The sequence below is a fragment of the Anopheles coustani genome, chromosome 3 (genome assembly GCF_943734705.1).
Source record: "Anopheles coustani chromosome 3, idAnoCousDA_361_x.2, whole genome shotgun sequence".
NCBI lineage: Eukaryota > Metazoa > Arthropoda > Insecta > Diptera > Culicidae > Anopheles > Anopheles coustani.
In genome coordinates, this window is record NC_071288.1 from 94,969,696 (window position 1) to 94,995,799 (window position 26,104).

The window sequence follows — 26,104 nt, forward strand, 5'->3', positions numbered from 1 at the left end:
AACGCGGTAGCAGCAGCGGCCGCCGCACCCTATCCGGGTCAGTACAGCACAGGATTCGACGCTTATCCTTACGCGTCCGGAGCTTCAGGTAAGTTAGTGTAATGGGGTGTATTATCACCACCACCACCATTAGTAGGAAGGTATTCCAGATTATTAATGTGCTGTTTGTTTTTTTCCTTCCGTCAATAGCCGGAGCTGCAGCAGCCGCCGCGCAGTACATGGCGGCGCCGTACACGTACGCCACGCTGCCACAGGCGAGTGCGGCCGCCGCAGCCGCCGCCGCGGCCGGTGCCTTTCCCGCCCTTTCGCCCTATCAGAACGCGACCGGCGCTTCGCTCCAGGAGGCTAGACTGCAATAATATTTACTACCCCAGGCGCTGATGCTGTCGCTGCTCGATGGCGTCGGTGTGGTCGATGACAAACGATCCTAGGTGCTGCTGTACAGCGGAGAGACGGACGTGCGGGGACAACCGAGTTCCGTACGCGAGCCGATTGCAATTTTACACTGCGGGCAGCCAAAACCAACAAACACACACAGACGACGCCAGGGCGCGTGTGACAAGTTTCTTCATGATTTTTTTTTTAGTTAGACCGGAAACGGATAGTTTTTAATCTATTGCTACTGCTAGCGAGTACTTACTGATGCAAATAGTAACGGTTAAGAAATTAATCAAACCAAGGAAAACAAACGCAAGCAAAGTTTCTTCACGATAATCCTCCGATCAATCAATCAATCAATCGCAACATCCCCTCCAAAGTTCGCACATATTCCTGCACACACACAGACACCCTTAAACACATCTGAAAGGAAAACAGAAACATCGGAAGATGATCAACGTGAGAATTTCAACTTAGCAGAAAAATGCAAATTATCAAATTTATTCTATTTATTATACACTAGTTTTAAACGTACCATTAGGTGGGTGGGGCGCCAGTAGAGACGGGACGGCGCAGAATTCATGGCAGATAATAACCAATGAGAAGGAAAATTTCATTATTTTCTAATACGTAGCCAGTAAGCAACACGACGACGACGGTAGAGCTCGTAAAGGGAATGTAAAGACGAATTCAACAGAACAGAACTTAGTACACGAAAAGCTCAATTCTTATTCGGCCGCAGGAAGCGGCATTTCACGACAGTACGCCGCGACAGTAAGTTTAATCGGGCACACGACCCCCCCCTCCATCTAAGAGACACTATACTGATATTCGTAGTCGTAACGAAGGATATAATAGAAGAAACATATTATATTAGGCATGAACCAAATGCGGTAGCGAAGTGGAAAACCGGCGCACGGATTGTCTGCTCCCATATTAGTGGAATTTTTGCAATAATTATTTGACCTGGGAGTGTGGGAATCTTTTCCTTCGCGTTTTGCGCGAGCGCCTCATCATCATCATCATCAGAGGAAAGATATTTACCAACCAAAAAGCAATACTTGGCAGCCGAACCACGGTCCACAGTGACACGGAGTTTTTCCCCACCGAAAACAGAACAAAAAGGTCGAACTAGAAGACTAGAAGCAAGGCGAGCTCTCGGACAGATGAAGCTCGCTAGTGAAGGTGTCTGCTAGGAAGCAAAAGGTTATCAAAGCTTGCAATTATGTTGCCAGTTTGCAATTTGTTTTGCCTGGGTTAAATACATCGCGGGACACATTGGATCGCCGGTAATGGTAGTGTTTGTGTTTGACTCTTGGTGCTCGGTGAGGGCCAACCGGGAAAGCGAGGAAAGGTGTCCCTTTGCCACCCCCGTTGTGTGGGCAGTAGCGGCAAAAGAATGAAATTCTAGTCAAATGTGTTTTTCACTTGCCCCCCGTAAGTGTGGTTTATTTATTTTGTTGCCTAGATTGTGTTATAGTGCGTTGCGTTTTCCACATTATTTTTTTTTTCTTCCAACTCCCTGTTGGAGGTTGACTGATTTAGTAAAATTTTTCCAATTTCCCCCCGCCCTCAATACAAACGTTTCCTTGCTTTACCCTTCCGTTCTGTATAGGATATTTTTTGCAACCTCAATTCACCTTCTGCTAGTTTTTTCCCCCCTTACTTCAGTGGCTACAATTCCCTTTCTGACCCCATTGTAATCGTGATGAAAATTGTGTTCCCTTTTCTCATCCCACGTAGGAGAAACTCGACGAAATGAATGAATGATCCTCAATACCGCCGAAAACAAGTTAACCTTTACATATATATAGATTGCAACCTAAGCAAAACGTATATTGCGCTTAAACAAAAACATGACAGTCAGATCTAGGAAGTGAGCGACCACTGGAGGTTGCAATCCAAGCCAATCGCAGCTGATTGTGTGGAGGAGATACAATGAAAACCTAGCATAGCAAGTACAGAGATACATAAAAGGGAAAGAAGGAAATTGTGCCTTTCAAAAAGAGACGGAACCAGATACAACACAACATGAATAACAAAGCAAAACGAATATTTAGGAACGGGAAAAGGTAGACGTGACGATGTACGATTACCTTTGCTATTTTTTTTTTTTCAAATCAATATCTGGAACTGAAGAACGCGAAAGCACGTACGGCAATAGAAACGCGAAGAAAGGCACACCGACAAAATTAAACAATAAATTGCAATGCTCACTTACAACCAGTACAGTCTGGAACAATCGCCGACAATATCCAAAGGGAAAAAGGGAAAGAGAGAGAGATTGGAAGGGATAGAAGGTCGCGGAACCAGAAACAGAACAGATTTCATGCGGTTGTAGACGCGTCCTGCAGCAAGTAAAGTTTAAACCTGGTTAACAAAGATTATATGATAGAACGAATAGAACATGCCAATTCTTGCGAGATTTGTTATTCGCGCTCATCCCATTAGGGGACGTAGATGAACCCCGAAGACGCTCGAAGAGGGTGGATGAGAAGCAACTCTCGGTACGTGGCAAGGTCCTTCGTCTTACGACGATGGGGCTAGGGTAGGCTTCGAATGTACCCCTATCCCATACTGTACTTAAACATTTACCTGCGAAGACACTAGAGGGCAAACGATGATGAAACATTAGGCCGTCTTTTCATCGACTGATCGAAGGGAGGAATGAAAGCGCCAGAGAATGTTTTATAGCTGTTTGGTTCGAGAGACGCAATGAAAACGAAAGGGTGTGAAGGTTTGAAGGAAAAGATGGAAAACAAACTAATGTATGATTAATTTCATAATCAAAGACAGCGATGGATAAATGGCGTTCTTGGATTGTTTTCGGACGCAAAATACCAAACCAACGAGTTCTAACGATGGTGGAGAGAGAAGAAAACATTTGATCTACATTGTATAAACAAAAACCAAGATGAAAATGAAACCAATGTTTGCACACATTTCAGCTTGTGCAGGGCGAAAGTATCGCAATATTTAAAAAGATTAGGAAACGGGAAGAGAGATTTCACGATGTGCGCGTAGATGTTAAGTTTAAATTATTTATACAACGTCGGACGTGTGGCGGCTTGCCGGGAGCGATGCATAGGAGTTCGCATATAGGTTAAGCGGGAAGGAGTGGGGGGAAGGGAAAGGTCGCGAGCCGCGGTACACTTGTAAAAGAATCTCAATTGCAATTGATATTGACATCCAAGGTCGGGGCTAGGGAAATTTAGCGTAGGTTATAAGAGAACACACAAGAACAAATTGGGAGGAGGCGAATGCAAGAGGGGGAACCGGCGTTGTGGAGATGCTTACAGTCGCGTCTTAACATACACATGCTCTTGGCACGCGGAACTTTAAGGTGCAAGGTGCATTCGACCGAACCCATCGACGATGGCAAGGAGTTGGGAGTTCATACGAACCGTTACAAGATTAACTGAAACAATTTATAATAAGCATATTTTAATGTCGGTTATTAACAACATTAATTCTTATTACCAATTGGAACCAAAAAAAGAAAAACACTCACACAACACATCGACACCTTAACGCAAACACATACACAAAAAAAAAACATAATCACATAAGGAATGAAAGGATCAACAGGAAGTAACGAAGAGTACATTGTATCGTCGCTAGACAGTTTAATCACTAACCGGCCAGCACGTCGGCGACCCTTATATCATTAAGCAAGACATCAGACATGCGGTAAGGAGAAGTTAAAGAAACAGCAACAAAATTAAAACACACGAAGGAAAACCAACAATATGAAGCAAACTATACAGATTAGGAGCTCTATATATATACATATATATATACACATATAAAAAATATAAGAATATTGAATAAAACCTTCACCGTATTTGTTTTCATTTTTGTTCTCCTTCCGAACAGCAGTTAATTGTGTTCACAAAGTAAAGTGAAAAAAAGATCTCAGTGCTAATGCGGAAGGTAAGGTTTCCCTTGTGTCACGTTTGATCTCGATCGTTCAAAAGATCTAGGGACAAGAAATACACACAACGATACAATGTTAACAAAAAAATCAAACAACAGCAGGTCCAGTTTTTAAGGTCGAGGTCAACCTACCGGTAAAGTCTTTCTTATTGTCGTGTGTGTGTGTCTGCGACTTCTGTTATGCCCAGCATCCCTACAGGTAGGGAAGGAACCTTAGCGAATCATTGGTTGCGTCCAGACATGGACGTCCCTACCCCCCATTGGGAAGGCTAATGATTGTAGTTCAGTTAATGCGTCTACCGGCAGCGATTGTCGTGGATTGATGCAGGCAGCAAAGGTATAAAACGGGATGGGTCCGGCAGGAGCGCCGGTTAGTTGTGTCAGACGATCGATAGCGCAAAGATGGACGTTTCTATGATGCTGTTTTGTATCCTTACCAGCGGAATGTTATGGTTTCAGCGTGTTGGAAGTTATGTGATCGTGAATAAAGACAGCGGTAAGTTGAGCATCCCATGTGTGGGTTGACAAGAATTTGTTTTTAATTATGTAATTCAATCTTGCAGATGTTTATCCCGAGAATCCCTTGTCGTTCGGGGAAAGAGAACTTGTTGAAAACTATCAGGAACAGGTGCCTACTCCCCTGCAAAACTTGATCGTGAATAGTTCGCAGATGAAGAACCTGCTCGAGCTGTACTACTTGGTGCAGGTGGTACGATCCTACCGTCGGCCTGCATACCAGGAGCTGGCGGCCATTGCCAATGGTCTCTTCGAGCAGCTTATGAGAGAAGATCTACGGGACGAGCTGGTCAACATGCTGGCGAATGTCGATGGTTTCGAGGAGATCTTTAACGTCGGCGAGTACGCCGAACCGGATCCACTAAAGGAGCAACTAGCGAACGATTATCGTCTTCTTTTCCCGCTCGTGGCGAGAACGTTGAATGAGCTTCGAAATCCCCAAACGGATGGCGTTGACGTTCTGCAGGGAAAACTACGGCAGGCGATGGGCAACCTTCGTAGCATGTTAAACAGTTTGATGCACTTTGAAAGCGAAACGTTTGAAGAGATTGAGAAGGAAAATCTGATCGACAAGGCGATTGAGATGACTGAAGCGATGCCAGTTGAGAGCAATCCAGCGCATTTAGAGGAAACCATCTACGTGACGGAAATTCCGGCCGCTTCCGTGAAGGATGTTGTGAACGATTACGATCTAGTAGAAACGAAGCCTTCGCAAAAGCCGATGTACGGGAAAATGATAAAAGCGTTAAGTGAAAGTGGTGACGATGAAGAGGGCACGATTGCATTCCTTCCTAACGGGAACGAAGTAGTTTATGAGGTGGACCCTAACTCGGAGGAATCATCGCACGGGTTGGATGATGGGATGGAAAACAACTCACCGGGAGTAGTTCTGCTCACCGAGGATGCCAACATGGAGAAAACCAACGACCCGTCGATGGCTGTGGAAGGTAAGAAGCAGGAAGACATTGCAGCAAAGAATTGCATTACATTCTTTTCATTTTCGACATTTTCAACAATAGCAAAGGAAACGTTCTTTTGACACAAGTTTCCTTTTTTTACTACCGGTCTTTTACTGGGAGATGTGCATGAAAAGCTGAAAAACAAACTGAAACAGGCTTAACATTACAATCTTTTCCCCTTCTTCTCTTGTTTCGCTTTCTTTGCAGCCCACATACCGAAGGCAGTATCGGTAAAGGACCCGGAAATGGTCGCCCTTGTGCCCGTCATCGTCGAGCAACTGCGCGTGGGAAACGTAACTCCCGAGGAAGAGCAAACCCTTGCCGAGATCTTCGGAGAGCTGTGGCCTCTGATGTTGGCGGAGGCGGACCGTTTGCGTGCGGAATAACCGTTATGTTGTTGCTTTTTGATAAAGTAAACCTTTCCCATTCGATTGTCCTACCTGGAGAGTACCGTGCAAAAAGACGAAACGTCCGGAACCAGTTTAAGTTCAGACACTGAGAGAGAAGGTTCAATTGTTCCGAAAATGAAAGTGTTGTGTATCGTCCTGGTGATACTCGTGCTGCTAAAAGCGATGGGTGGCAGTCCTGCACATTCCCGAAAATGTGAGATTGGTGGAGGAGAAATAGATAGCTATGTTCACCATAACTTCATTCGCAAACTTATCGACGACTTCTTTCGTAACAAAATCATCCTTTAGCCCCAGCTTGGCAACACCTCAGATCGCCGGTATCCTACCGTGAGCGGCTACAGAGTTGGGGTCTCTACCCGAAGGTGTTTCGATACGGCACGGCTAACCATCATCGTGAGGCGTTGGCGAAGAAAAAGAAGGAACTGCACTGGGTGAAAAGACTTGTACGAGAATACGAGAGACAGGGTGATGAGTCCCGAATGCGAGCTTCGAATGAGATCGACGAGACCAACCAGTACCGTCAGCAGTACGAGAAATTTAAAGAAAAATTGGTTCAGAAAATGGAACAAGATGCGATGGAAATCCTATGGCAACACCGTTAATAAAATAGCATTTAAAAATGTATTTGTACAAAATGAAACAATGTGGGTGCATGTGTAAGAAATAACTAAATATTTTTATATGTTAGACATAACTAAGTATGAATAAAGATTGATAGTAAACAACATTAAACATGTGTTTGAATAGTAAAAAGAAAACCTTGGGAACAAGTTAACGGTTTAGGAAACATATTTATCTTGCTTTATTTCGTCTAATTTAGAATTGGTTACCATGACTACTAATAGCTTTCATTAGCTTATTTTCTCAATACGTTACCATGGTAACATACTATATATTATTCAAAGTAGGCATAATGGAATATTATTCGTGCGAATCGTATGTTTTCACCAATAACAACAACATAAGAGCTGTATTTAATATCATTTAAGTTCATCGTTTCTCTCAACCTCTATTGTGATTATTTGTTTCCACAAAGAGAAAAAGAAAGTTCAACATACAAGAAGTAGAACAACTTAATAAACCAATACCGTCAACACATCCTGGGGGCATCAACAATGAGTAGTAAACCCTGCTATGTAAAATTTTAAACGAAATCGGTTTCAATGTTGAAAATAATAAACTGAATTCAGGTAACACTTATCATTTATTTAAACATTAAATTGCACTTAGTTTAGATATTGTAAAAAGAAATCTAGATGGACGCAACAATCGTCATCTTTGTACAATAATATACAATAAGGAAAAGCTTGGTGTGTGCTTTCCGACCGGGGTTTAAATTAAGGTACTTATGGCTAAGGACTCGTTAAATATGCTCCACATATTCTGTCGTAACACCAATCACTGACTTCACTCGACGATCGAATTAATCTTCGTAGTCCTCCTCGCTGCTCGGTGTGTTCGGGGATGATTTCCGGTAGGCGAGGTGTTGCCTTTCCAGCTTTCGCTGCTGCTGCGTCGCCCGGTGTCGAGCGGCCAGGAGTAGAAGCTCATTGAACGAGGGATTTTCAAAGTTGTGCGCGTGAGCCTTCAGTAGATCCGCGCGGATATCTTCATCATCGTCGTCGTCATCGTCATCATCGTCGTCATCGTCATCACCCAGGACGCCCATGTAGTCAGCCTCGTCATCCAAGTACTCCGAGTCATTCTCCTGTACAACCGGTTCGTCCGCCTCCTCCTCGTCGTCGTCATCGTCGTCCTCTTCGAGGCTGGGATTTCCGATCTGCGCCTGAATCGCGGCCATAATCTTGGCCTCCATATCCTCGTCCAGATCGTCCTGGTCGATGAGCGATGCGGGGAGTGGGTTGGCTCGCTTAAACCGCGGCACCTCGATTGTCACCCGGATGGCGTCGGAATCGGAGTGCTGTCGCACGTGTGCGCTCATCTTCCGCAGACGACGTGCCTGCATCGCTTTCTGCCTCTTGTTCGCCGGAATCGCTTTCGCCTTTCGCTGGTAATACTTTTGCACGATCACGGCAGCCATCCGGAGGACCCGCTCGGGCAACTCTTTGTCGTCGAACACGATCGCTTTGGTGGACGCCCCGCCCTGGTACACTTTTGCGACGGAATTGTGCTCGACATCGTTACCCAGCTCGTTTCGAATGTCCTGCTTTCCGTGGCGTATTTCCGGCGACGCAAGAAGGGCAGCCAGGATCGGGTTTCGGGGCACGCCTCGATGGCGGCGTGATTCTTCGACGACCAACTCCCAGATGCTGCCGTAGAAGCGCATGAATGCTTCACGCTCGTTCGCTGTTAGAGTGTCTTTCCGCATGTGACTTATAACTTTCGGCAGCATCTGAAGCACATCCAGCTCGTCGAGACTGTTGACCGTTTTAGCTGCAGAACAAAATAACAAAACTCGTTAATTGATGATTCTTGATGACGACAATCTTTATAATTTTTTTTGTAAAAATGTAACTGAACGTAATAAAGCAGGATCTTATCCAATAAAGCAAATATATTGTGTAACACATTTAAAATAAAATAATGTTCAGGAACCAAGGAATATAATCGTTTTTGGTTTAATTTGAATTGAAAAAGAATCAAAATCAACAAGTCGTAAGAAACATTTAAAATATCTGAATTTTATGAATTCCATGTTTGTGAAACATCAGGTTAGGTAAATTCTTCATAAAAGGAAATTGTGTTTACCTTCTTTTGCAACTTGCACGTTGTTTTCCACTAACTTATTTCGGAAGTTGGTCAGTTCTTTGAGGGCCGCTGTTGCTGCTTCATTTGATTCCGATGTTGTAGATTGATCTACAGGAAGTAATAGAAAGATACTTTGTTAGTTCATTGAAACACATTTTCAAATTAACGTAAGAGACACGTACCTATTGCGTAACCGGAAATACTGTTTATCATTGCAATCAAGCACACAAACAACAATGCGTCACTGAGATTCAACATCTTGATGGATTCGGTTTGATTTAACTCGCTTAACACTTTTTATTCACGGACTTCTTATAGTATTCTCTTCAACCTTGCCTTTTTACTTTTTTACGTTCGTCACAGGACGTGGTTTCGAATGCAACTGATAGCGAAAGGATCGCTGCACGCGTTCTTAAATATCCTTTCCGATCGCCCACACATTCTTACCCCATCGTCCCACCGGGAAGGGCTCGTCTGGTATTCGAAAGTTGCCCTGCGCCGCGTCGCCGGTAGCAAACAACACAAGACCAACTAATTGAGGAGCCAGTGCGCTGCTGGTGAGACGTCTCGTTTCCGCCCTGGCAACGACCATGCCCTCTCTGTCTCGGCTGGCTGCTCCCTGCCCCTGCTTTCCGTGCACCTGATTTGTCTGCCGTGTTGAGTCGAGTCCTTTCGTCCTTTCCTATTTGTTTTCACCGTTCGAGTTTCGGAAACTGTCGCTAGATTCTCGTGTGCCAGACACCGAATTTCGTCGCTCGTGACTCGTATCCCGCGCCGGAGATAGCAGTGGCTCCGGAATAAAAGGGCTATACCACTGACATTTGCCCGGAAATGGTGCGGGCGCCAAGGTACGGGTTTGCTGCGTCGTGCGCACTTCCTGTCGGAACCGGGTCTCGGGTCCGGGGGTTTTCGACAGCACAAAACCAACAACCGTTGGAAAGCCTTTCCCGGTCGCTCTCTATTTCCCAAAAGTGGCAATTACATACCGGCACCGAACCGGAGGGATTCGATTACCGGAGAGTGGTCTGTGTTTGATTATTTGCCAAACAATACTGCGTGTCGTAAAGTTAGTTTTTGATCACCAAAACAATGGCGCTAAAAGCCATTTCCCTTCGCCGTCTAAAGTTCTGGCGCGGGGAGATCATTAGATGTTTTTTTGGGAGAGTTTAATACAAAATAAGGTAAAGGATTTGCGTTGACTAGATTTTATTTATGAAATGATGACAATGATAACGAACGCTATAGAAAAGATTTAATTCACCAGCTAACGCAAAATTACTGTGAGAAGTTCGTAAAAAGAGCGTTCCTTAAATTTTAAATACACAATAATCATGTGTTCCACATTACTTTATGGTTATTATAGTAAATCAAGATCACTTTATGTGCAAAATTACGTCAGTGGAAGTAATCGAAGGAAGGTTGCGTAACTTTTATTTCGTATCATATCCATTATGTCTCATAAAACAAGTGCAGACTCACCCTTGTTACCTCAATTTTGAGGACAATATTTTTGTAGCCCGTCCTATGAAAGAATCCTTGCCGGGAAAAACCCCAGTCATGACTAGTGATATTTTTGGGACCTTTTCGAGTGGTGCCCCACCCACCCGAATCTGTCCAGCCACATAAATTGCCTGCTCGCTGCAGCAGGTTCACTGCATTCATACCAAAGCCAAGGGAATCCAGGAGCACCTGAACCTTGCTCGAGGTAGTGCAGGACCATGATGATCGTTCGACTGCTGGTGACATGGTGACATTCCCGATGGGTACAAACCGCGTACACCGTGTCGCCTGTATGTTCCTTCCCTCTCGCACGATCTCTCTTTCCGATCCCCTTCTTCTTGCCCGTAACTGTAACGCCTCCTGGCAGGGATAATCGTTAGTGGAGTGGGCAAAACAAAGAGCCCAAACACTGGAGGTTTTTTATTACCCACTTGAAAACCGTCCAGACACGAGTCCGCGCAGCATTTCCCAGCACGGGAAGGTCTTGCGATCCGGCTGGGCTGGCAATTAGTCGCCGAAAACCACACCACACCGACGCGCCCCTACTCGGGGAACCTATGAAGCCTATGTGCTTCATAAATAATGTTTGTGGCGAGAGGTGGACACAGGTGGATTATGGCACCGAGCATAATGCGACACATTTTCGCTCCATTGTTGTGTGGCCCGGGGGTGACGACTGTTACGTAAGCGCCATATATAACCCGCCCATTAGGAAGGCCTCCGGGGTTTTTCGAATGGCCGGGCAGACAAGCTTTTGGGAAGGGCATGGTTCGGGAAGGGCAAACGATTGAAACGATCGCGGGTTCGACCGGCTACGGGGAGCTTTATTGAGGACCGCTTTTCACCAGAAGGAATGCCATCAGTAGGCCGGCACGGTCGCGATGGGAAGGAAGTCTCGCTGATGAGGATGATGATGATGATCACGGACGTGCGACACGCTGCTGTAAAAGTCCTGCCAGTGATCGGATCGGCTGGGCTGAAACTCGGCTCGGTCGTCGGTCGTCAGTTCGATCGCGGAAACGTCGGCCAGACTGTTCGGGTAGCTCTGGTAGGGAGATGATGGCTGCGTGACATAATTGACGTCCTGAACGATCGACGCCAAGGAAACGGGTTGCGCTGTAAGACCCTCCGAAGGGGTATCGATCAACGAATTGGTCTCATTGGTTGTGTTGGCAGGGGGCGGGAGGTCTGTAGCAGGTTGGTCTTCGATGACGAGTAGCTCGGTAGTAGTATCCAAAGCTGCAGCGGACGTTTCCTCTACGTCGTCATCGATCATTTCGTCACCGTCCGCCCGAAGCGTACTACGGATGGTACGTGGGGGACTCACTTTCGTACGCGCTGAGCCCCTTTTCCCCTTATTTTTCCTCGTCGATTGTTCACCCTCATCTGCTAGAACCGTTCCCTGGTGGGAGAATAAAAAACATTTCCGATCAAAATCGGGTTCGTCGCTTTGTGGCTCGTTGAAGTCTTTCGTACTCACCGAACCGCTCGATCCGCTCGGAATCGGATCGGCGAAGATGGACGGTCGTGGCTCGAGTGGAGGCTCGTTTCCATGGGGCGAGAAGCTTCCAAACCCTCCCGGACCGCTGGGATACGGAACGGGGAACGGAAAGAGCGCCATCGTTTCGAAATCGCCTCCTCCTCCCGGTCGGAAGGGAATTTTAATGTTTATCGAGGACCCACCGGACCAATACGGCGGTCCACCGGTGTAGCCATACCCACCGTAGAACCCATCGAACGACGCTGGCCGTCCAACGTCTATCTTCACAAACCCGGACCGTCGGGGTCGATCACTTTCGTCTTCGAGTGAATCCACCAACGTTAAGCCGGTCAGAAGTCCCAACAGACCGAGAAATCGGGCACCACGCTTTGCCCCAACTCGAGTCGGGGTTGCTACTGCAGAAATGAACTGTTTGTGACCGTTGGACACCTCAACTAATTCACCGGTAGAAACCACGCATCGGAACAACGTGCTTCCCAAAAACACCAGAACAAACCAAATGGACCGCATTGTGCGCGTGGATCAAATGCTGAATCGTGACTGAAGACCCACCATCGAACGCTGGGGCTTTTTCTCATCTTCCGCAAATGGGGGTGTAAAAGTGAAAGTGTTTTCCAGTGCCCGCATGCTGCTGATAAGCGCTGGAAATGCGACAGCATTGATGTAAAAGGGAGAAAATGGATGCAACAACCCGCAGCATGTTATCAGCATTGCCCACGAAAGCAATGGATGTTTACGAGAGAAAATGCACAACATGCTCATTTAATTGCGGAGAATTTACATTTTTTTCCTGATAATTTTGACAGTTAATTAAAATCATAAGATGCAGTTAGTGAACATTTTATGACTAAAAGCTGTTGTCGCTAAACATTAGCCATCCAACTGATTTTATTTGGTCGGCGAGAATGCTTTAGTTGCACTTCCAATAATATACTGTTTTTATACTTTTCTACTATGTCATTTAATAATGATTTCACAATGTCTTAAATTACATTCTTCAAACATCGTTCAAATGTTTGTAGTGTTGATTTATCGTCTCGTGTTTTGATGAATGTTTCAATGAATGATCGAAAAAGTCAACACGAGTAATAGAAATTTTGTCCGTGTAATTTCTTACTATTTTAATAACATTACTCATTCTAGCTAATAATGGTTAAAGCGATCCAATTGTCGATTATGTCATGAGAACGATGAGTTTCAACTGATATGTTCTTGTGATTATAAAATCTATTATCAGCACTCTTTAAACCAATCACAAAGGCATGAAAATAGAACGTAGAGAAGGCGTAAATTACATTTCGGTTAACGATATCTTTATTCGCAAAAAAAAAACCAACGACAAATATTCACAACTCGCGCACTCGTTCGTCACCTCTTCACGCCAGCACGATCATATCAAACTCTCGTGATAGTCCAGGGGATCACCGTTCTCGTACTGCAGCTCGATGTACTCAATAACGACGGCGCCATCCTCGTCCTCGGCGTTCGCGACATCGTCCGACGACTCGCCGGGTCCGATGTACTCCTCGTCGGTGCTGGACTCCGCCATCGCGTTCACGTGCACCGAGACGGATCTGCCCGTTGGGGGGGAGAGATTCGGGGTTGACGGGGATGAAAATGCATCCCGCGGCGGAGGGGAAGAGAAAGAAAAACATCGTTCGTGTGTCCGTGTGGCCTGGGCGTGCTCCGTGAGGTGACCGGTTCAGTGTTTTGCTTTTGGGGCGTTTCGGTTTTACTGGAGCCGTCAACAATGGCGTCCTGCTTCGGAATGGCAGTGTGTGTACGTATGTGTGTGTGTGTGGATGTACGTGTCACAAGACTAGATCTAAGCAGGCAATCGGTGTACATTTGTTTTAATGTTAGACTTCCGAGAATTTCGCGATAATTCCATCGGGTTACCAATTGGACCTATCTATATCCGGCATGACATTGACGGTGGCGCTGGTTTTGTGAATTTCGTTCCAATTTTGTTGGCCAATTCGGTGATGGTTGAGGATGGCGATGGCATGAGAGTGGAAGGGTGGAAAAATGATGATCATTAGTTTCTACGGCTACGGATTTTGGAGAACGAACAGTGGAGGATCTGGTCGGGGTCACTTACCGTTGCGTTGACCAGTGGCTCGACTCCCGTTGATCTTCACGTTGAACGGAAGTCCTAGAGCTGTTGGGACGACAATAGTAGAAGATATTAGGTCAGAGCATGAGTAACATTGCATCAACGATCAAAAATTATATGATAATTCTATCCCAAAGGGCTACTCAAAACTTTTGACAACCCTTCGACTCACTTGTACCGATTGCTGTTGGAATGCTGAAGCTTGCTGGAGAGTATCTCCAACCGGCGATAGGTGGAGGATAGTATCAACGAAAGGGGTGTCGCTGCGGCCCACAGGAAGAGGCACAGGAAGCTGGAAAACCAGAGTCCGTTCATCGGATCCATGATGTGGTGACAGAAGAGCATGCGCAGTGCATCGAAGATGTCGAACAGCGGTCGACAGCTGGCACAACGGTCATGCAGCACGACGGTCGTATAGTTCCGGTAGGCGTCCAGGTGCGCCCGGAGCCGCGCTCGGTAGAGATCGCTTCGGTTGAAGCAGATTTCGGCCGCTTCACCGTCGAGGAATGCCTGGGCACTGCGGAGATGCGAGAGACTCTTGTTGACCTGCGTCGCCCAGGGGGAGAGTTGAAGCTCCAGCGCCGTCAAGTGGTACACGATGTCACCGCGGAGTTGTTCGAGCGGCACGAGCAGGGACAGCTGCAGCCGTTTGGCTCGAGAACCGAGCGTGGTCATGCGACTCGAGGTGGCTACATCCTGGATTTGGGCTGAAACGCGCTGCAGCTGGTCGATGAACGTGAGCACGTCTTTGTCGGGTGAGAGTTGCGTCAGCTCCATGCGCGTCCCGGTGAGATTGAGGTCGGAATCGGTTAGCATATCCTCGAGGATGGTTTGGATGCGCACGGTGAAACCTACGAACGGTTCCTCACCCGCTCCGATACCTTCGATCGCTCCGGTTAATCCTGACCATTGGCGATGATCCGCTGAAGAGGTGGAGGACAGGTTGACCAGTCCATCCAGCTGGAAGGTGGCGAATGATCCACGACCCTGCTCACACTCGTTGAGAGCACTCGAGAGCGATACTTGCACAGGACGGGGCCACTGAGTGCCGTTAGGACTGGCCTGACGTAGCAGCTCTCCGATGATCCCATGCTGAGGTTCCTTCGGGTATATCAAACCCGGTTTGTCGATCAACTTCTGAAGCACGGTATAGCTTGGTTCGTTGTACAACGGATGGCAGATGAACACCTGCCCGTGGGCTCCCAATAACATCTCGAGCATGGCGAACCCAGACAACGCCAAGCTGGCAATACAGATGCACACCGCACCGAGAATCAGCGTGATTCCGGCTTTACTGTCCGCGTGACAACAACCACAGCTGAGCGCACTCAGGAGGATCAGCGTAACGAGCAACGTCATAATGGTTGCGGCCAGTCCAGACAACCACAAAATCGCCCCGATTTCGCGGTACCGATCGAAGAAGCTGTCGGAGAAGTTTGCCGTCCGGTTTACTCTGGCCACCAGCGCTCCCACTGTCTCCGTGAGGATGGCCACACTCGCGTGCGTCTCGTTGACGAGCTCCTCTAGGTGCTCCTGGATACGGTCGGCAGCGTCCTCAGTGGCATTCCGTACATCTGCCGCATACCCTCGAAAGATGGACCTCGCCGCCGTGAGCTCATGTGTCAGGGCGTGCATACTGCTGTTCTTTCCCGCCTCACCCATCGCCATCAATTTGGCGAGCGTTTTGTCGCCCTGCAACTTCCTTAACCGCTCGATCAACCCCGTGTCCTCAAAGTTTCTGATACGCAAGGTATCACAAAGAGGCCGATCGCGAAAGGTGCACTGTCGTTGTAGCACCGACAACTGTATCTGCAGCTCGTCCAACCGGTACTCGGCCTCGTACGAGATTTTGGCCGCCCTCGCCAGAGCATCCTGCAGCAGATGGATGCGACGCGACAAGTTACTGCTGCTCGTACTGATATCGATGATCGACTCGAATATGATGTCGATACCGGTAAACAGCGCCAGGTGGTGCTGAATCGGTTCGCCCAGCAGCTTGTCCACACCGTCCAGGTCCTGACGGATGCGCTCGGTTGCCGTCGCCAGACCCTCGGTTATCACGAACCGGATCTGAGCTTCGGCGTCGTGCAGGAAGGTGGCCGCGTCCAGCATCGACGAACGCACTATATCTGGCGTCTGATCGATGGCCGACGCTATCTGTTCGTTGGTGACAAACATTGCTATCACACCGGCACTGGAAAGGTACGATTAGACGATTTCAACGAAAATGATAACGTTAAGTTAAACCGCAGTTCACACACCCCGTCTCCTAATCTTATCGAAAGCTTCTATACCTTAATACCTGAAAATTTTTGCAATCTACTTACATTAGCAGAAGAATGATGACCTGCAACATGAACCAGAGAAAACTTCTCCGACAGTGCAGCGATTCCTCGAGGGAAAGTTCTTCCGCCTGAATGATGGCGTCCACCGTCGGACCCGGATTGAGATCATCGTCCGGCTCTTTCGCGCAGCCCCACGCGATCGTGTAACAGAGTGGAATGAGCGAGATCAGAAAGAAGATCGCTATCAAGCAGATGTAGCCCGATTCCACCTTCAGTGCCTGCGAGCGAAGAGTTTTATCATTGCTGATGTACGTTACCGTGCTTTATAAAAAGATCTCCATCTCCTGTTGGCATACTCACCTCAAGGATGAGCTGAAGGAAGGACACCTTCGTGTGGAACGCATCGCGCAGCAGCTCTAGAATGCAGTAGACTTTTATCAAGACTTGACGACCCGGACCCCGCACACGGCAGCAAACAGGGTTGTCACGAGAGGCAGCGTGTGGCAGAAGCGACTTACCTACAGGCAGATCGTAGGGTGTAATGTAGGACAGGAACGTGGAGAGATAGGAGAACACGAACGATCCGTGGTGAAGTCCTAGCGTGGGAATGATGTAGTTCTCGGTCGCCACAGGCTCCGGATAGTCCTGTGGCACAATTGTCGTTTGCTCCTGAGCAAATCAACCGGGTATTAGTTAGTGTACCGGAGATAACGCAATTGAAACTTTGTCTACCTTTGAGACGTACTCACCATCGCTTATCAACGAAGGCAGTGCGCAGTGCAAAATCTCTTCCAAACCCTTTCTTGGAAGATCTATTCAATTGACGACATTCGATGTACGGTTTACATTTCTGTTTTGGGATAAAATCAAACCAAATGATAAGACACATTCGCAGAAATATTGTGGTTACTGTTTTTGTGACATCATCAGGCGTTTATCTTTGTTATCAAGTTCGCAGAAACCACCGTGTCCTATGGTAACTGTATCGGTCAAGATACCACAGAGATGTGTCGTAACAAACTCTACCTCGTGTGCGATAAGCATATGTCAGTAACAGGCAAGGCTTATCGACAGGTTGTTGGATAATCTTGTCTATACTTGCAAAATTCAGAATGCTTAGATCAAAAGAAGAAAACAAAGCCTACTCCTCAAAATACTCCCCTCCATCTGGTGCGTCGTTTACAAAGTAAGAGTTCAACCCATAACTTATCACAACTTTATAAGAATTTACTAAGCCTCAAAACAGTCCACGTCCGTTTCGGTATCACATTTCGCCGAGTGCACTTTTTGGTCAGCAAGAACTTCGTACGACTTCACTTGGGTCAGATTTGTTAACTTGCATTTGCACGCGGATCCTTTCCTATATATCACTTTCCGCCGAGTGGCTGGCTGCCTTCTTGAAGCAATACTTTACCGATATCATTTTACCAACGGCAAACTCAATCGATAGTATATGGATGTCATTCTGAATATTGATCTTTGAGGAAACGCAGGGCAACCACGCGTTCGGTTGTCTACACTTATCGCCACGGACGCTTCATATGAGCACATGCTTCTGGGGATGGAGCAATGTCTAGGAGTATGGTTTGGATCTTGGGCGGTCAATTTTCAGTTAACGATTAGCCAACGCGCTTCAAGATCGATTCGCTTCGGTTCAATAAATGTTGCAAGACCCTCTTTTAAAGACCGAACTGCAGCATAAATGGCTCGCTTGCACACGCACCGGACACGTCGACTGGCAGGGGCGCTAATTAGATTATGCCCACAGAGGTGTTTATTGAAATCATAAAAAAATGTGGTTCTTTTTTAAGCGAGTCAACGCGATATTCTTGAAGGTCCAATAACTCCCTCGTTTGATCCCGGGTTAGAGGTTGAAACCTACGTTCAGCGTTTATGAACAGAGATAAACTTGATGGAAACAGCTACAGCGGGTTATAGTACACTACCGAAATCAATCGCGTTCTCCCTCGATTCTGCCTCCGTTGAATTGGCTTGCGGTAGTATTTTCCATTGAGAATGTATCCCTAAAGCACAACGCGATGGAACTTGTATGAAACCACTCAACTTCAACCGAACCGCGACGGCTTCTCGTTTCGAAAGACGGTGGAACACTGGATCCACCGAAAAGGGCTTTGCTCGTTCAAAGCAATACCAGGTTGCAATTCGAGTGCGCCCACGCAGATCGACGAAGTGCTGGGCCGAATGAAAACGACAGTCTCGAGGGGCTGGTACTAGCAACCGGATTACCTCAAAGTACACTCTACTCGAACGATGCGTCGCACGTGCTGCAGAGTTAGAACATTTGGTGAAATTGGAACCACCCCACGGCACGGACAAATACACTCGGACAACCTGGTAGCTGTTGTTGTATCGTACACTTTATTCACACGTTTGGAAATGCTACTCCAACATCGACGCACAAAAGGTATCACAGAGCTTACGACGGTTGGTGCGGCGTGAAGTAGAGGGCTTTGGTAAGCATCGACACGATGCACGGCATCTGCTTCATCGCGTCCATCCTGGCGTTGTCCGGCACGTACGACCGGTAATCGTAGGCGACCCGGCGCGAAACGGTGGTCAGCAACTGCAGCAACTCCATCCGGTCGCCATTCTCGGCCAGCTCCGAGCTGAGGGACTGAATGAACCAGGAACCGTTGGATGGATTTCGCCACGAGTAGTGGCCCTTGTAGGTGGAGTACATCACCAGCAGGTCGGCCATGGTAGGTATGACGTATAGTAGCGACGGTGGACCTTCCTTAGTCCCCCGTGCGTCCACGGTATCCGTGACGATCGAGTCCACCTGCAGCAAGACACCCTCGTCGAACTTTTCCCCTCGGCACGCTTGGATGAAGAACAGCTTCGGCTTCCCGAGCAGTGAGGGGCAGGCATTGCCCAGGAACAGCTCCCACAGCCGGTCGACCTTGTAGGTGCTATCACTCGCGTGCAGCACATCCTCCGAGCCGTGGGTCATCACCACCACCACCAGGCAGTCATGCTGCTTGTGATCCACGTCGGCGATGAGCTGCAGCGAGGAGAACAACTTCTCCCGAGACAGATCTTCGAACACCTCCACCTGAAAGTGTAGCTTCTCCAAGGCAGCACAAATTTTATCCCTATCTCGGTTGCTGCCTTCGCGCTGCTTCATCCCTCTGAACTGCACTTGATTGATAACGACGGCGATTCCGCGTCGTCGGTGCCGCATGTTGTATGTTGTATCATCTGCTTCGCCAACCGGTTGCGCCGGGCCTGCCACTGAACTTCGCACATTAGTTATCAGCGTTGACCTGCGATTGGACAGAGTGTGATTGACTACCAATGTCTGGCCCCCGCTGACAGTGGGTGTGTTTGGTTACTCACTGGCCCATCATCCTAGTATCCACTTCGTCCGGCGTTTTGTGGTTCGACCCCATTGCACTCGATAGTTCCGGTAGCGCACGTAATTTCACTTTCTGGCTTCCTGTATGCGACTGAACTGTCCTGCCTTATACCATCGGGCCAGGTAGTAGCGTTGATAACAAGCCAGCTGACTCAACATCGCGCGATAAACGTTATCTAGCACGTAAGCATTCGCGGTCTTTGTATTAGCTGTCCGCAAAACGACGGCGAGAGTCATTGATTGTATCGGCAATGTCATTTGGTGCGCGATAAAATACACTTATCAGGCATTGGTTCGTTCTGAGAACCAATGGCTTTGTCGTTGGGAATCCATTGGAACATTTGTTTCTGTTAAAAAGATAAAAACAAAGCCATAGAAAGAATGGTACGATTAAATTGATAGAATAACATCAGTTTTGAATAAAACTGTATCTCATGGGCATCAAACAATTTTCAATAAATGATTCCGAACGTTCAGAAATTCAGTTGCTCGATATGCATTTTCAAATGGAATTATTTCCAATGAAACATAACCATTCAAAACATTTCATGAAACATTTCACCACAGCACAGGGTGCTTTAGAAAACTATTTCTTTCACTCTCGATATTTATCCAAATACAATGCAAAAGATTTATTTTAATCAAAGTCACTGTCCCTATGACAATATCAAACACAGAGACAAATACTTTCCTTTACAGCTGGGACATCCTTTTCAACAAAATAAAACTTTTTAGTTAACATTGATGTTATCATAGGTATTTGTAGCATGCGTTTGCCCTCAGGACCGGAACGCATTGAATACTTGAATACGACTTGATATGAAACATCCGTCAGCAGCGAAAGAAGCTCCGTTTGTCGTATGTCCCTGCTCAGCACGTTGCACAGCGCTTGGATGAACCAAGAGCCGTCATCTTTATTCCGGTACGCAACATATTCGTAGTACGACGCGTACATCACCAACAGATCAGCATGCATGGGAAGGACAAAATTTTCCTCGTTGCAAGCAACTGGAGCGGCATCCTTCTGAATTACTCCGTCCTGGTCCTTCTCTTGTAGAGATCCTCGACACGATTGAATGAAGAACAGCTTAGGCTTCCCTATGAGTCCTGGACAGCGGTTTCCGACGAAATTTTGCCATAATCTGTCGACAGCGAAATCGAATCCTTCAACCATTATCTTTTCTTTTCCTCCGTGCGCCATCACCACCATCACAAAGCAGTCACTATCGGTATGATCTTCGTTAGCCACTTCTTTTAGCAAAAGCAATAGCTCCATTTCCTTTAGATCATGTTCCACTCGCACATCAAACTGCAGGCTCTTCAAAACCTTTTCGACGTCTTGAGTATCCTTTTCCGAACCATCTCTATTCACTGTATAATTTATTACCAATGCTTTGCCTCGCGATCTATGAGACGTTTTGTAACACAGGTCGTTTTCTCCAGGGGATTCCATTTCAAGGAAAGGTTTCAACTATAGTCGCATGTATTTTCGGGATACGACTGTGTTATGCTTGAAGTTGGCTCAATTTTATATCATTTTGTACAACGCCAATCTAATCAATCCCGTGATAAGGATTAATTAAAAACAAACAAAATTTCCAGAAAGCTTTTGGTTTATTATCAAGTTGAATTCAGATTCACTTTTTATCGGAACTAACTAAGCTCAACCTATGCTGCATCATTGCTGTGACGCCCGGGCAAGATTGTGTCTCGTTCGCCGATAATATGCCGATAGTAACGTCTAATATGCTGGATATCGACTGATATTGCGTCCTGGCTTGGTCGGTACGACGATGTCAGGAGAATCTCGTCAGTTTAAAATCTATTTGAATTTCCACAGCCACACAACCCGTAGATAAATTTCTAAGTAAAACCATTCGTTTTTTCGAATAACTTCATAATTATAAAGCTGACGAAACCCTCTTAGCTGTGTTCGAGAGGAAGATGCTCAGGAGGAGTTTTGGCTCGGTATGTGAGGAGTGACAATGGAGGAGCCGATATAAGCCGATATATAAAGTCTTTGTCCCTATGACAATATCATAAACATAAACATATGGAGTTGAAGCATGAAATTAGCCAAACCAATCTAAATTGGAGGCGTGCGTGTTTGTTCACCTCCGTTTATTTATCTTTTAAGCACTATTCATTACTTTCCTTTACAGCTGGGACATCCTTTTCAACAAAATAAAACTTTTTAGTTAACATTGATGTTATCATAGGTATTTGTAGCGTGCATTCGCCCATTTGACCGGAATTGCGTGAATATTCGAATACGACTTGATATGAAACATCCGTCAGCAGCGAAAGAAGCTCCGTTTGTCGTATGTCCCTGTTCAGCACTTTACACAGTGATTGAATGAACCAAGCGCCTTGTTCTTCATCCCGGATCGCAACATATTCGTAGTAGGTCGCGTACATCATCAACAGGTCAGCATGCATGGGAAGGATAAAACTTTCCTCGTTGCTCCCAGGTGGAGCGGCATCTTCCCCATTTTTCTTCTTTTGTACTGGTGCCGTCTCTACAAGAGATCCTCGACACGCTTGAATGAAGAACAGCTTAGGCTTTCCTTTGAGTGATGGACAGTTGTTTCCGACGAAATTTTGCCATAATCTGTCGACAGCGACATCAAATTTTCCGACTTGTATCTTTTCTTTGCTTCCGTGAGCCATCACCACCATCACAAAGCAATCACTATCGCTATGATCTTCATCAGCCACATTTTCAAGCAATTCCAATAGGTCCCGTTCCTTTAGATCAATTCCAACTTGCACATTAAACTGCAGTTTCTTCAAAACCTCTACGACGTCTTTAGTATCCTTTTCCGAACCAAGTCTATTTTCTGTATAATTTATCACCAATGCTTTGCCTCGATATCTATGAGACGTTTTGTAACAGAGGTCGTTTTCTCCGGGGGTTCCCATTTTTAGGAGGCTTTTTCAACTGTGGTCGGTTGTATTTTCGGTGCACGACTGTGTAATACTTGAAGTTGGCTCAATTTTATATCATTTGGTACAACGACAATGTTATCAATCCTGTGATAAGGATTAATTAAAAATAAACAAAATTTGCAGGAAGCTGTTGGTTTATTATCAAATTCAATGAAATTTGCATGTCATCGGAACTAATTATTTATACAATCTCAATCAATCACGACATGTGATCCAGTGTAGAATCGATTTGAAATTTCACAACCACACAACCTGTAGATACATTTCCAAGCAAAACTATTCTTTTTTTCGAACGGCTTTATAATCATAACTACTTTTTCCTTGTTGATTTCTTTCATATAAACTTTAGCAAACATTGCACTAGATCTTTTATCCTTGTCACTTAAATGATTAAATGCTTACTTGAAGTATATACTTTTTATTGATCCCATAGATCTGAGAAACATATTATTGTGGTGCCTTCTTGATGTAATTCTCGGTCACATCTCGCACCATCAAGTCGACAAGTCTGTCCAGATCATACTTGTGCTGCCAGCCCCAGTCCTGGCGAGCCTCGGAGTCGTCGAAAATCTGCGGCCACGAGTCGGCAATGAGCTGCCGGCTGTCGGGGCGATAGCTCACGTGCAGCTCCGGGATATATTTGGCCAGCTTGTCGACCAGCTCCTCGGGCGTGAACGACATGGCGGTGACATTGTACACCCGGCGCTTTAGCTGCTCCTCTGGGGCAGTCATGAACTCCAGCAGTGAGCGCAGACAATCCTCGATGTACATCATCGGAAGGCGCGTGTCCGGCTTCAGGTAGCATTGGTATTTGCCCGTCTTCAGGCCCTCGAAGAATATCGCAACGGCGTAATCTTTACGTGAAACACAGAGAAAGAGATTATGAGTTTACTTCTGAGGACATCAAATAGAAGGCGTTTGCCTAATCTTACCGGTCGTGCCACCGCCAGGAGGATCGCTCGAGATCACACCCGGAAACCGCAGGCAGCGGAAGTCCAGCCCAAACTTGTGGTGATAGTACTCGCCCATCAGCTCGGCGTGCACCTTCGACACACCGTAGATCGTCCGGGGACGCTGAATCGTAACGTTGGGTGTCGGACTTCTGGGACTATCCGGACCAAAGGCACCGATCGTACTCGGTACGAAGATGCGCAGTTTGTACTGCTTCGCCAGCTCGAGCACGTTATGCATTCCCTCGATGTTGACGCGCACGGCCAGCGGCACATTCTGCTCGCCGATCGCGCTGAGGAGGGCCGAAAAGTGAATGATCCAGTCCACCCGGTGGTTGACGACAATCTTCTGCAGACCCTTGAAGTCCAGAATGTCGGCAAAGATGTACGGGCCACTGTTGACGATCGCGTCGCTCGGTTTGATGATATCGGACAGGATGACACTTTCGTCGCCGTACTGACTGCGAAGCAGTTTGGCACACTCGACTCCCAACTGGCCAAGTCCACCTGTGGGATAATATTTAGTACTTTTGCATTACAGTCAAACATGAACGATCAATTTAATACACTCTCTTATTTGTCCAGCTGTAGCTAAATTTCTTTTGCAAAATTCTCAGTAGCTTATCTTATCATTGTCTGCCCAATGAATAGGGGTAGGAGTGAATTTTTTATAATTTCTAATGAAGCTATACGCATGAAACAACTGATAGAATTAATGTTTCTTATCAATTCCTTAATATCAGGCGGGTTCTCGTGAATTTTGCGAAACTCCGGTGATAAACCAATTCTTGGTAACGTGCGCAAAACAATAAAAATATCTTAGATGTTTGACTGTAAATTATCAGATCAACGCAGATTCTTAATCGACAACTCCACAATCATTCGAATACAATAAGCGATTTAACTGAAGGGACACACCGGTCGCACCACTAACGTCACTGTGTTCCTCGTCGCATATTGATAAAACGTGTTTCCTCCATCTCATCGTTCCACGAACTTGACGCGCCTACTACGTTTGCCGCCAAAGAGAAGAAGGTCCGTCAAACAACTCCTAAACCAGCTTCGGTTGCTTAGATACCACAGTCTCGCCTAGCAACGCCAACCATCCGCCCGCACGATACGCACACGCTGCTAACCTTGCACCACAATTTACGTTCAATTGAGCACTCAATTTAGCTCAACCCGGCCGGGTTTCCTCGCTCTCACATTCCACTCCACTTTATGCTGCGGGTAACGAGAACCCATTGTGGGGCACACTTTCTCGTTGACTCTGGGTCATGTTCCATATGTGTTGGAGATCTGGACTTACCTGTGATGAGGATCTTGGGATGCGTCTTCCGGTTTCCGTTTGAAAGCCATCGCAGCTGGGAACCTTCCTGAATTGGGTGGCGCTGTAGCTGCTGGCGTAAGGAACCGCCAAGCGCGAGCCCTGCCCGACGTAGCAGCATCCTTGGGCGGTGAAGGAAAAACGACTAGCGACCGCTGGATGGAGTTCCCGAAGCCGTACCGGTGCAGATTCGCAAGAGGCTACTGTTTAGGAGCTTCTCTCTGGCAGGACTCGTTTCACTCGTCCCGCGGAAGAAGATATGAGAATTTCGCAAGAGACAAAACCGCGATTCGCTCCAAACTGACCCAAGAGAAAAGGGAAGAAGAAATCGCGAAAGAACTCAAGCACGATCAGGTGAGGATGGTACGATCACTTCGGCGTGCTTGATAAGAGGAATGATAAAGCGAACACGCGAAGGAAGTGAAGAAGAAGAGGAGCTAATGATGGTGTAGAGAGCGATGAAGAGAAGACACAAACACGCACACACACGCACAGTCCGACGGGTGCGCAATGGAGGAAGGACGAAACGACGTCGAGATTCGTCGCACCGTGAGATCGGTCGAAGAGCGCGAGTCCGTTTGGGTCGAGTCGCGGATTTTGACTAACGTCCCCTTCGGGACTGTCTCCTTTCGCGGGCAGCGTGTTCTCGTGTTTGGTCGAACCGGGTGGTGTCGCCGTTGTTGTTGTCATGCCGCACTTGGATACCCCCCGTCCTCTCTCGGACGATCGGAGTCCTTGCCATCCCCTTCGCCACCAAACCTTGCGGCGCAACCGCCGTTCGCAACTTTGTCAGGCCCGCCAAGTCTGAGGTTTGGCGGGTGTGATGGCCTCCCTTACTCATATTACTGTCGCCGCAGCTAATTCATCCTCCGCACGTGCGAGAGAACGAGAAAGCTCGTCCGCAAGCGAGGGGTTGAACGGCGGTGATATGATTTGATCAGCGTTAGAGTTCCTCTCCAGGAACCGCTTCCTCCCTTTTTCCTGCTTAACCAACCGGTCGGCCTTGTGTCCGGCAATGGCAACAAGCCCCCAACCCCGGGGGTTCGATGCAACAACGCACAAATTCCCTCACTTCCTCGCCACTTGCTCGAGGGGGTGGGGAGGGTGAGTTAAGAACAGGTTCGTTGCAACCCAACGAAAAAAACAAAAATGAGGGACTGAAAGAGACAACTCAACGATCGCGCTTGCATTA

At 46.9% G+C, this 26,104-nt stretch overlaps 8 protein-coding genes across 8 annotated transcripts in view; 2 read left to right on the forward strand and 6 right to left on the reverse strand.

Moving 5' to 3' along the window:
- LOC131272423 (RNA-binding protein 24-like) overlaps positions 1-359 on the forward strand; it is a 41,082-nt gene extending 40,723 nt beyond the window's left edge. The window contains exons 7-8 of the mRNA XM_058274147.1: positions 1-88; positions 190-359. Of these exons, the coding sequence (XP_058130130.1) occupies positions 1-88; positions 190-359 (258 nt within the window). The remainder of the gene's footprint in view (positions 89-189) is intronic.
- A 4,357-nt stretch (positions 360-4,716) lies between these two features.
- Positions 4,717-6,175, forward strand: LOC131269837 (uncharacterized). Its single transcript, XM_058272366.1, has 3 exons — positions 4,717-4,810; positions 4,878-5,777; positions 5,997-6,175. Exons 1-3 carry the CDS (start codon positions 4,717-4,719, stop codon positions 6,173-6,175), a joined length of 1,173 nt encoding a protein of 390 aa, XP_058128349.1.
- Positions 6,176-7,622: 1,447 nt separating this feature from the next.
- Positions 7,623-9,166, reverse strand: LOC131269845 (uncharacterized). The gene is made up of 3 exons (XM_058272372.1): positions 9,091-9,166; positions 8,909-9,016; positions 7,623-8,593 (listed from the first exon to the last, which is right to left on the reverse strand). The coding sequence occupies exons 1-3, from the start codon at positions 9,164-9,166 to the stop codon at positions 7,623-7,625; spliced, it is 1,155 nt and encodes a 384-aa protein (XP_058128355.1).
- A 2,101-nt stretch (positions 9,167-11,267) lies between these two features.
- LOC131269859 (uncharacterized) lies at positions 11,268-12,419 on the reverse strand. Its single transcript, XM_058272374.1, has 2 exons — positions 11,889-12,419; positions 11,268-11,810 (listed from the first exon to the last, which is right to left on the reverse strand). The coding sequence occupies exons 1-2, from the start codon at positions 12,417-12,419 to the stop codon at positions 11,268-11,270; spliced, it is 1,074 nt and encodes a 357-aa protein (XP_058128357.1).
- An 845-nt stretch (positions 12,420-13,264) lies between these two features.
- Positions 13,265-17,733, reverse strand: LOC131269875 (prominin-1). Its single transcript, XM_058272376.1, has 7 exons — positions 17,725-17,733; positions 16,829-16,979; positions 16,671-16,741; positions 16,353-16,588; positions 14,198-16,219; positions 14,011-14,070; positions 13,265-13,483 (listed from the first exon to the last, which is right to left on the reverse strand). Exons 1-7 carry the CDS (start codon positions 17,731-17,733, stop codon positions 13,300-13,302), a joined length of 2,733 nt encoding a protein of 910 aa, XP_058128359.1. The 3' UTR covers positions 13,265-13,299.
- A 964-nt stretch (positions 17,734-18,697) lies between these two features.
- Positions 18,698-19,720, reverse strand: LOC131269890 (caspase-like). Its single transcript, XM_058272379.1, has 2 exons — positions 19,668-19,720; positions 18,698-19,594 (listed from the first exon to the last, which is right to left on the reverse strand). The coding sequence occupies exons 1-2, from the start codon at positions 19,718-19,720 to the stop codon at positions 18,748-18,750; spliced, it is 900 nt and encodes a 299-aa protein (XP_058128362.1). The 3' UTR covers positions 18,698-18,747.
- A 633-nt stretch (positions 19,721-20,353) lies between these two features.
- LOC131269906 (caspase-7-like) lies at positions 20,354-21,139 on the reverse strand. Its single transcript, XM_058272380.1, has one exon. The coding sequence runs from the start codon at positions 21,137-21,139 to the stop codon at positions 20,354-20,356; it is 786 nt and encodes a 261-aa protein (XP_058128363.1).
- A 1,873-nt stretch (positions 21,140-23,012) lies between these two features.
- Positions 23,013-25,485, reverse strand: LOC131272673 (L-threonine 3-dehydrogenase, mitochondrial). The gene is made up of 3 exons (XM_058274495.1): positions 24,895-25,485; positions 23,568-24,092; positions 23,013-23,489 (listed from the first exon to the last, which is right to left on the reverse strand). The coding sequence occupies exons 1-3, from the start codon at positions 25,031-25,033 to the stop codon at positions 23,083-23,085; spliced, it is 1,071 nt and encodes a 356-aa protein (XP_058130478.1). The 5' UTR covers positions 25,034-25,485; the 3' UTR covers positions 23,013-23,082.
- Between the last annotated feature and the right edge of the window lie 619 nt (positions 25,486-26,104).